The 11671-nt window shown below is 37.8% G+C and overlaps 1 protein-coding gene across 2 annotated transcripts in view; it reads right to left on the bottom strand.

The window, feature by feature from the left end:
* GALNT7 (polypeptide N-acetylgalactosaminyltransferase 7) overlaps positions 1-11671 on the bottom strand; it is a 154774-nt gene continuing 143103 nt past the window's right edge. For both annotated transcript variants that reach the window (XM_030816330.1, XM_030816331.1), the window contains exons 9-12: positions 9927-10145; positions 6363-6461; positions 5540-5668; positions 1-2409 (exon numbers count right to left, since the gene is read on the bottom strand). In XM_030816330.1, the coding sequence (XP_030672190.1) occupies positions 2272-2409; positions 5540-5668; positions 6363-6461; positions 9927-10145 (585 nt within the window). In that variant the 3' untranslated portion in view covers positions 1-2271. The remainder of the gene's footprint in view (positions 2410-5539; positions 5669-6362; positions 6462-9926; positions 10146-11671) is intronic.

Below are 11671 nucleotides of genomic sequence, written 5' to 3'. Positions count from 1 at the left end.
TGAATTAAAATACAATATTTTATTTTTTGTCACCTAAAAAACAAGCAACCCAGAATTAAGATATACATAAGTTTCTCAAATTTATCCTAATAAAATTTTGAATATTTATACAATTTCTACAGAAACATACAGTGTATCAAAATCTGCATAAATCAAATTTATAAAATGTGTAGAAATGCATAGTGATATTACCAACTTACAAAGCAAGGATATGGGAATTATTTCCAAAGCAGCCTACAGTAGAAAATAGTCATTATGGCAGCAGCTTCTGATGTTTTTGTTTAGTAGGTTTTCTGATTTCAAGATATAGAATCATATTCATAGAGTATCTTCTTTTAACGAATTGCACAAAGTACCCATTTAAAATTTACATGCACAATTCATTGCCACCTTTCTTAGGCCTATGCATAGTTAATAAGGTTATAATCTACTCAACATGGAAAATGGAGCCTATCTGCAAACACACAAGTAATTAAAATACCAATTCTCTCTTAGTTTCTTTTTTTATAGTTGGTTTATTTTGCAATTATAAATGTTAAACATCCCTAGAGATGAAAGTTAAAATGGTTGATCACAGATCAGTAGCAAAATACAAATTGACAATTCAAAATTATAAATAAAACTCTGTTGAGGATGTTTAACTTTGACTCTCCAAATTTAAGAGCTAAGCTTGGAAGAAACAAATTTATAGGTTATATTTCCCTCTTAAATTAAAAAACAAACTTCCTCTGGCAGTAGTTTGTGAATTCCTTTCATTGTAATGATACCATGATTACAGGATCAAAAATGCCTAACTTACTTGCCATTCTGCTCACATCATCACAGTTTTTTTTGTTTGTTTGTTTGTTTGTTTGTTTTTAGCACTCAATGTAGGCATTTTAATCTTCTGGATAACAACAGAGTATCTTTTGAGAAATTAAAATCGAATTGACCATTTGCAATATTTGGTTTTCCTAATAGGTACTGTCTTAGTAAATGTTTAAATCCAAACAAACCTTCTGTTCACCGGAAAAATACTAATAAAAATACACTTCCTAAAAAGAAATTAAGAAACACTAGGGAACACCTAATGTAACAGAAAGTGGTTCACATTTGTTAATAAACTGTATTTTTAAATAGTCCTTTGTTTTTAAATTTTAAAAATGTGCAGATAATGTCATTTGGATGAATATAAACGAAACATCAGTTCACTCTTGGCTTCACAGGTTGCACAGCTTAGGTTATAATGCACACAAGTTTTATAAGGCCTAATCTAACAAGGGCTTGGAAAGTCTTACCTCAGTCAGAATGAACTTTTGATGTGTTTATAACGGTGTTTTGTTGTTTTTGTCACCCTCCCTTTCAAGGGATAACAATAACATCTGATAATAGTTTTCTATAGTGGCAGGTATTGGAGAAAAGTAAATCCCAAATGTCAGTGGACAATTTTTTCTCTAGTTGGAAGACTCCTTTGCAATCCTAGAAGCAGGTATGGACAGAGGGCACTGGGAATGCCAGTAGGTAAGGGAGTGAATGCTACACAACTTCCAACCCTATGGGATAGCCTTGGGATGTTCCATATTGTCATTTCTTTTTCAAGCCATACAACGTTCAACTTTATAGCAAATGGCAGCACATAAATTCATTTCTGAGTACTAAAAGTATTCCCCATACAGGTGACAAGTCCATCATTACCATCCTATAAATTTCATCACAAGCTCTTGAAATATATACTGAGAAATGAAAGAGGCACTAAATGTGTTGAAATTCACCTTTCAAAAAAGCAGCATGACTGTGAAGGAAGGCCACCTTGGCTAATAACCTGTGGCAGTGCTTCAAAAAGATGTAAAATTAAATAAAGACACAACAGGTTGATAATCACCAAGTTATATATGAAAGTCTGGCTACTCCAACCTTTTTTCAAGTGTGTTAAAAATAAAAATCAAACTGCCTTTCAGACCCCTGAGTGTAATCCCAAAGAAGTTAAACATGCTTTAACTCTGTCTAATAAAACAGAGCTAAAGGCACAAATTACCAACATCATCTTAAAACACAACAAAAAGATGTAAACATCTACAAAGTTTAAGGTAAAAGCAGTCTTGTAAACAGTAACTGCAGATGATAATGTTATCGTAAAATCACAGTTTATCAATGTCCTTCAAACTGATCAGGAGGTTCCAGGTTTGGAGCTATACAGAGTTAATAACAATAGTTGCAGCAGGTTTCAGGCGGTTTTCAGTCCTGTATAAATTTACTTGTCAGTAGGTAGGTTATTGGTTTCTTTTATTCTTTCTAAACACTATGGATGTTATTCATTTCCCATTTTTGAGTCGTTTTACCAGAGTCACAATTGGAGATGAATACTTGATGCAGGACCTCTGAGCGATCTAAGCACTTTCCTGAAGGAATATGAGTAAATCTGTGCAGGTTCTGGAAAACACAGTAAGAAAAAAGTTTCAAATTTGGACTCTTGATATCACTGACATCAGAAATCATCACTTGGCTTTCATGAGGAGACAGTTTAAACAAATGGAAAAGCTTATCGACCACACCTCAGACTTTGGATTTCTCTTGATTGTCAGTTTTCTGGATTTCTCTTTATTGTCAGTTTTCTAAGTCCTAAGATCTTTCATTGTTAAGTCACAATATACTGCTGGTATCTCACATTCAATGTATACAAACCTAAATTCATTATCTGCCCCTCCAAATCTATGTCTCTTGTTCCTATCCTGGCTAATGACAATCCCAGCTCTCTAGTCCTTAGCAAATACTGCACTTTCCCTCACTACTTACACCAGTCACTAAGGATGGATATGTGCAATGTCTCTGGTTTATATTCCTTCCCATCGCCACTGCAGATGCCCTGGTTTGGCCCTCACCGTATGCTGTAGGTTTCTTCAATATAGCTCAGAGCTTCTCAAAGTCTGGTCCTCAGACTATCCAGGATTGGGTCCGTAAGGCCGAAACTATTTTCATAATAATACAAAGACTCCATTGCCTTTTCACTTTAGCAACACTTATACTGATAGTGGAAAAGCAATGGTGAGTAAAACTGATGGTGCCTTAGCATGAATCAAACTATGCTAGTACCTGTAGTGTATTGTTCATGGCCACAACACAGTAAAAAGTAAATGCCGGTTTCACTTAAGGATGTCACTGATGAAGCAGGAAAACATTAATTTTATTCAGTCTTGACCCCTGAGTATACTTAAAAAAATATTCTATGACATGAACTGGGAAGTACGTATCAAGTACTCCCATATAATGAGGTGCAATGCTCAAGGATATCAGTCTACACTGGAAATAACTTTTAAGAAACTACCACTTATTAAGTTGTGGTGTACAATAAAAAAACAGCCAGTTATATGAAAGGCTATTAAATTACTCCCTCTCTTTACGAACTGTATGCTTGTGTGGGGCTGGGTTTTCCTCATATACTTGAACGAAAACAACATTTCGGATCAGACCAAAATGAAGTAGGAGTATGAGAATCCAGCTGTCTTCTTCTATTAAACCAGACGTTAAAGAGATTTGCAAAAATACAGAATTCCATTCTTCTATTTTTTTGTGGGTAAACAGTTATTTTTCATTAAAAATGTCATTTATATTAATGTTTAATAGGTATATTATTATTACTTTTAGATGAATTAATATATAAAAACTACAAATTTCTCAGACAATTTCCAGCTCTGGAAATATAGTTAGTGATAACCTATATAAACAAAAGCAATTTGGGGGTAGGGGGGCTCAATAATTTTTAAGAGTGTAAAGGGAATCCAGAGGACAGAAGGTTTCAGAACTGCTGCTCAAGCTGATCTCGTTGCTTCATCAGTCCATACCTCACATTTCCAGAATGATTTTCCTAAAAGTAGCCATTGTTTTCCATCACTACCTTCCTCAAATAAGGTCAATCCCTCTCCAAAACTTAAAAAATGAAGTTCAGTGCTCTTTCAAGCTGATCTTGTTGCTTCATCAGTCCATACCTCACATTTCCAGAACAATTTTCCTAAAAGTAGCCATTGTTTTCCATCACTACCTTCCTCAAATAAGGTCGATCCCTCTCCAAAACTTAAAAAATGAAGTTCGGTGCTCTTTCCTCCAAAGCACAATTTAGGGATACCAAATGAAATACAATTCTTTGGATTTTCTACATGTTTTCATGCCACGTCTTTGCTCATCCAGTCTTTCTTATTTACTTTCCACGGAAAGCCTTTTTACACTTCAGGACTTGTGCAATGACACTTCCTCTATGAAACTCCTCAGCAGTAATTCCTCCCATGAATCACTCTTTTCTGTCCTATGGCATTTTGCTTATCTCTATTTTTGCATTTCTTTCTTCTCTGCCATTATATAATAGCGTGCTTTAGCTATATTTTTGAACTCCCCTGCAGTCTAACATTATTAGTGGTCCCCAAGTGAATGTTTAGTAATATCTAACACACAAATGTATATTCAGTGCTGTGTCCTTTAAAATACCTAAAACATGTTATGTGTCATTTTTTCTTGATGTAGTTTCTGGTGTGTTAGCCTTCTTTTACTATTTTGCTAATATTGTTCTCACTGACTCCTACTATTTATTGCTATTATATTTCATTTTTCTTTGTGAAAATAAATGCTCCACTCTTTAAGGTTTATGCTATTCTTCTCCTTCCTAACTTGTTATAAGAAACAAAATCATCAATTGATACATGCTTATCACTTCCTGGAAATTATCTGTAAATGACAATAACAGGGAATGTTCAGCTAGGTCATATCATTATTACATAGCAAACAAGTCCTTGCTTGCATGACAGATGGGATATGATAACAAATACTGGGTGAGTAAATAAAATGGAGGGTTGACAGATTTTTTAGTGTGAGGCAGCTTTCCCCACTTTTTGTTTCATCATAAATTGATTTATGTTAGCCAAATCTAGAATTTGAAAACTATACATAAATCTATTAATATGTTGTAATCCTTAACTTGCCATAAAGCTTTAAATACTCACAGCTGAAACACAAAGCTGCCCCAGCAGTGTCACGTGAATAACTAAATTTGACCATTAAAGCAAGCAACTAGCTACATTTATCCCACTGTATTTAGCACACAACAATGATAAAGACATTATGAAAGCCTAGATTTCAAGTTTTATTTGTTTGTCTCTATCTCCACCTGCTGGACAATATCAAATATTAACCAAATTTTTTAATAGTATAAATATATTTTACTTGAATGAATGATTCATTTAGATTTCAAAAATCAGATTTTGATGACAGCAATGGTGATGACTGCCTCATAGAACACTGACTTTCTTGTATTACTAAAATTAGCAGTGCTCTTTATAGACATCATCGTGGCCTCATTACATGACAATATTGTACGAGAGAACAAAAGTGATGCCTCATTATAGAACAATGAGTCATCCAGTGCTCAGGAAAACCTATGCAAGGGACTAAATGAGAGGAAAATGCAAGTGAATTTGAATGCAGGTTTTAAGATTTATTTATCTAAATCCCACATGCTAGATGTTATTGAAAATGAAATAGCATATAATATTTCAGAAGTTAAAATGCAGAATACCTTGAAGTACTGCCATTCCTTAAATTCATTTAGATTACAGTGTGTAATCATAACTTTTGATCCATCAGCCCCCTTTGTCAAACACTGGTCATACTGCATGAGTTGATTTGCTTCATTGATTCTGAAAAGCTGTAAAAGGAATAGAGAGAATTAGGTAACAGAGGCACCTTCCCTGCTGATGTACATTTGAAAAGAAAGAAACTTAACTCCTATAATTAAATTGAATGACTTATTTTTCCATAATTTTTCTGTTTAGAACTGTAAGTCCACAGACAAATTATATTTATTTTGGTGTTAGTGAAGATCCTTATTAACACTGAAATCATTAAGTTCTTTACTCTCTAAGATACCAAATGGGTCACTAACACAAATTTACTAAGTACCAACAATGTGAGAAAATGAAAAAGCAAAAACATACCCACAAAAGTAAGAGAATATATTAATGAAATACACATTACTGGCAGTAACACTCTATTGGCAAAAAGATGAGGATTAGTGAGCAATACTTGCAAAAAATTGTTAGGGAGCTAGGCTCATACAGTTATCGTAGTGACAAATATATACTCCCACAGGAATATATTTTAATCTCTTATATTAGACATTAATTCTAGATTCTGACTGCTTATGTGAAAACCAATACTGCTATTATTCCCATCATTTAAGTGAATGTTTTAACACTGTCAATTTTTTTACAGAATGTTTTACTTTATCAAAACAAACAAAATTACCAAATCGAAAACCAAAGTACAAAGATCACCCTGTGATCAATAAACCTGATGGCCCTCAATGCGGAACAATTAAACACAAAAGTAAGGTGGTTTACCTGATTCCCTCCCATCCTGTGGCAGGGTCCTAGTTCAACAAAGCCTCCATTTGTTTTTCCCATGCTATCAATGCAGTAAGCAGTTTCAAAGCCTCTGATCTAAAAAAATGAACAAAGACGCAAAAAGCAGGCAACAGTTTAGTTTTTGATGAACTCTGGGAACAGAATTTAACATTTCATGTTAAATGTTAGTTTACAGGGAAAATCTGGTTATGTGTAGTGACAGGTTATGACTGTATTGTCAATCTTTACATAGTTTTGAAATCATTTATGGTCTTGAAGTCAACACCGGAATGGGTTCTTTCTCTAAGAGCAAAGGACTATAAATTTCCATAAAATACCACAGAGAAAAAAAAGTTATCATTAAATACAATTTCAGCATCACAGTAATTCATGTGAATGAGAAGCAAATAGAGGAAAGCTACCTAACCACAGTGGTAATAGACACTGGCCTGGCCCTAGATATCTAGAACAGACTGGATTTGTAAGGGACCTCTCCCAAATGGCTGTGCAGCACTTTTAGTAGCTGCCTCTAGGAGCCTAGGGTGCATAGGCCATGCATGGCACATGGTCAGGCTGTGAGGCTTTTCTCTATAAACGTAGATGAAAAGCAAACACAGGTTTCCATCTTTGGAATGTACATTTTATATGAAAATAACTATTTTCTGAAAAACCATACATTTCTCTGAATTATAAATCACCATAGTATTTGGATAAAATGTTTTATTCTTGCATTCAGTCAGCAAATACTGACTGTGCACCTATGATGATAAGCGGTTTTGAGGATACGAAGAGGAGCAAGTCATGGTCCTCACCACCTGTAGAGACAGAGGGGTAGTGGCCAGTCAGGACAGAGGTATGAATGTGCAGAGGAAGAGCTGCTCACCCTGCCTGGAGGAGCTCCGAAGACTGCCCCAAGAGACACCTTTAAAACAGGTAGGGGTTTACCCTGGAATGTTAAGGAAATGCCAAGAAATGAAGTATAAAGTGCAGATGTCAGAATGGGAAGAGGTTAAACTGAAGATATACTTGGGAGTGAGACAGTAAAAGGAGGACAGAAAATTCCATTCATTCATTCATGTATTTATTCAATCATCAAATGTTGAGTACCTGATATGTGCCAGGCATGTTGTAGGCTCTGAAACAGTAGTGAACAAAATAAAGACCCCCTACCCCAGTAGTGGGCATGCCGCAGTGAATGTGGGCCCCTGCCTCCATTCACTCTGGGAATGTAAGGGAAAAAAGACAGAATATCTAAGTTAAAAAAACATAGTAGACAATTTGTCTGTTATGGCAAAAGGTGGTAAGTGTGGTGAGAGAAAGGAAAAGAAGAGGAAGTTAGGGTGGGAGCTAGTGTGTTGGGAAGTAACAAGGTGGACCTCACTGAGAAGTGGTAGGTCAGCAGACTTGAAGGAGGTGTGAGAGCTGGCCATGCATGGGTGTATCTGCAGGGAAGCATTCTGGGCAGAGGGAACAGCATAGGCAGGCACATGCCTGGAGGGAGTCTGACTACCAGTAAGGACATGGGGCTGGAGTGGAGTCGGGAGAGCAGTAGCAGGTGAGGCCAGAGAGGAATGGGGACAGATGTTGTGGATCTTGGAGACCACCAGAAAGGACTTTGTCTTCACTCTGAGGTGAAGGTACAGGGTTTCTAGCAGAAGAGGGACATGGCTTGCCTTCATTTTAAAACAGTCACTCTGACTGCTATATTTGAAATAGGCTGTAGGAGAGTCAACAAGTTAAGTCTTAGTGAGAGATGATGGTGGCTTAGACCAGGCAAGAAGGGATCAGATTTTGGAATTCGATATGAAGTGCGAGACAAAGACAGGATTCATGGAAGACTCCAAAGTTTATGACTGAGAAATCAGCAAAGATGGGTTGGGGGGAGGAGATAGGAAGTTCAATTTAGGCTATGTCGAGTTTGAAATGCCTGTTACACATTCAAGTGCCGACGTTAAGCATGCAGTTGGATATACTTGTGTGGGTCCTCAGAGAGAGATTTGTGTGTTGAAAGACTTATGGTCTAGTTGGGAGTTAAACATAATTTGCTGTAATAGGACAGGTAACATAAGAGTATAGGGAAAAAGTATATTAAAGCAAGAAGTACAGAAAGAGCAGCATGAGTGTCCTCTGTTGGTTTTTCCTTCTATTCCTGAACTCTAAATGCTGGCATTTCTGAGGGATGGGTCTAGTCTTCTCTTCTCTATCTGTATTTTCTCCCTCAGTGACCTCATTAATTCCCATGAAATGACCTACCTGCTGATGGCCCCAAATGCACATCTCCAGAGTGACCTCTCTTCTGGACTTTGACATCATACAACCTACAATCTATAATCAGTAGGCCTTAACGGCTCTACCTGGATGCCGAGCAGGTACTTCACATGCTCAGAACACCAACAGAAGCCTTGCCCCCTCCATTCACTCCCCTACTATCTTCCCAATCTCAGCAGCCTCAATCAGCTACTCAAAACAACCCCGACGTCATTCTGGCCCTTATCCCTTCACACACCAACCCATAAGGGATCCACTTCCAGATGAACTATGCTTCCGCAGTTGGTCTGCTTCCCTTCATCTCCACTCTCTGATTGGCTGACTCTTTATCATTCAGATCTGAGAGTGAATGTCACCTCCTCAGAGAGGCTTTCCTTACCCTGTCCTTAAGTCCTCTTGACAGTATTACATGTCATTATCATTTATCACCATCTGTCATTATCATTTTTGTTTTCTCAGACTTTTTTGGTCTCTCTCCCCAGGTAGCATGCCAGTTTCCTGAGAAAAAGGACTTTGCTTCTCTTGTTTTCTGTCTAGAAGAGTGACTAGCACATAGTAGGTCCTCAACCAATATTTGCTGAACATAATTAAGCAGAGGGATGTAGACTTGAACGTTCATGGCAGGTTTAGTGTACCTGTGAGGCATACAGCGGGGCTGAGGGGAGCAATCAGAAGTGAGTCTGAAGATAAGTTTGAATAAACAAAGAAATGACAATGTCTGATTGTCAAAGTGCTTTTGTCTGATTTTAATTATTTTTAATTCATTTGAAAAGCACTGTTGGAGTGTCTACTGTATATGGGTCCCTGCATCAGTCCACCTGGACACAAGTGATCAAGGTCCTGAAGCACTCAGACTGGTTGGGAGATAGGGGATTTGGGGTGTTGTGAGAACCCCTGGAAAGAGCACAGAACTGCATCTTTTTGATGAAGTGGGGAATAGTAAGGAGGGCTTTTTTGTATTGGTGATCTCTAAGTTGAGAGCAGTAGGATAAACTGAAATTAGTTAAGGAAGGGAGTTGGAGTAAGGGGCATGGAGGCGCCAGGAGCTGGAGTAAAGAGTGGACGTGTTGCAGGCTAGGAGGCCAATGTGCAAAGGCTGCCAGGAGACAGCATGGTGGCCAGCTGGTCTGGCAGCTGTAGCTGTTTAGTGGAAAGGTGGCAAATGCTATCAGACAGTTTTTACCCCAACTTTTCCCCAAGAATACTTCTCTCTTACTCACATATTTCCACCTCTCTCTGCCTTCTCCCAAACTCAGTCTACAAACACATACACTTTGAGATGTGACTACTTACTTCTCCCCAGTCAACATTTTTGGGTGGCAAAGGGTAGTGTGAGGTGATATCATAAGCTATTTCTTCCATGAACCACTTAAAACTTTTGCAGTTGTGATCTTCTCGAAATTTTTTCAGCTCCGATATATCCCCATATGGTAATGCCTGCGATTCAGGACGACTAGCATAGAAGTAATCTTTATATTCATCCCACCAAACCTCCACAACTCTAACATAATTCTGTAAAAAAAAAAAATACATCGTTATAAAAATACAAATGTCATATCATAAACAGCCTATATTAGACATATGAAATATGGCCTACGCATAACAAATTCATTTCAACACGACCCAGCATTTAATTAAACAAATGCAAGTTAATGACTCTAATATGTCATCTGCCAAGGATTAAAATGTCATGTATATTTAAGTAAAAAGTATTGTACAAAACCTGATATCCCTGAGCTAGAAGATCATATATGCTGAGATAATGTATTCTATTCTGCTAACGGAAGAAATTGAATCTCAGAAAGAGTTTATGAGAGCCTGGCTGGACACTGTACTTCTTTCCCTATAATAATCTCTTTCTTTTCTTTTCTTTTTTTTTTTTCTGATGGTGTCTTGCTCTGTCATTCAGGCTAGGGTGCAGTGGTGCAATCTTGGCTCACTGCAGCCTCAACTTCCTGGGTTCAAGTGATCCTCTCACCTCAGCTTCCCGAGTAGCTAGGACTATAGGTACATGCCACCATACCTGGATAATTTTTGTTATTTTTTTGTATAGATGGAGTCTCATTCTGTTGTCCAGGCTGGTCTCAAACTCCTGGCCTCAAGAGATCCTCCCACCTCAGCCTCCCAAAGTGTTGGAATTACAAGCGTGAGCCACTGTGCCTGGCCTACAATCTCTTTCTATTAGAATCATTCTGTTGGTAAGTGTAGGGAAAAAAATCTCATTTCAGAAACCATGAGAAACAAAAGCTCTGTTTAATAAAACACATTTTTGCAGGTGATTTTATTGATCCTGTTATAACTATAATAGAACCATTTTACTATAACCCCAAATGGACTGGGTATTTTCCCCAGTTGGTTCATTTTTTTAACTTAAAAAATATGTATTTTTTTGAGATGGAGTCTCACTCTGTCACCAAGGATGGAGGGCAGTGATGCAATCTCGGCTCACTGCAACCTCTGCCTCCCGGGTTCAAGCGATTCTCCTGCCTCAGCCTCCTGAGTAGCTGGTATTACAGGTGCCCGCCACTACACCTGGCTAATTTCTGTACTTTTAGTAGGGATGGGGTTTCACCCTACTAAAAGTAGGCCAGACTGGTCTTGAACTCTTGACCTCAAGCAATCTGCCTGCCTCGGCCTCCCAAAGTGCTGATATTACAGGTGTGAGCCACCGCCCCCGACCCCAGTTGGTTCACTTTAAGAAAAAGCAGCTATAGAGCAATAAAATATGTTGACACTGTGATAGCTGACAAATATCTAGCTTTTAAGGCTTTAATTGATGAATGAATGCTTGCATGAATATATGTGACCAAATTGGTACACACTTGCAGTGATTTGCATGTGGTTTGTCTCTGCCAACATTCATGTTGAAATTTGATGCCCAATGTGGCAATGCTGGGAGGCAGGGTCTACTGGGAGGAGTTTGGGTTGTTAATACATTAATATGGCCTCCTATGGAGGTGAGGGGGTGAGTTCTTGCTCTCACAGAAGTGGATTCGTTCCCACAAGAGTAGTTTGTTAAAGAGTCTGGCTTCCTTGTT

Source organism: Nomascus leucogenys, chromosome 7b (assembly GCF_006542625.1).
Source record: "Nomascus leucogenys isolate Asia chromosome 7b, Asia_NLE_v1, whole genome shotgun sequence".
Classification (NCBI taxonomy): Eukaryota; Metazoa; Chordata; class Mammalia; order Primates; family Hylobatidae; genus Nomascus; species Nomascus leucogenys.
This window is presented reverse-complemented; position numbering and strand designations above follow the sequence as displayed.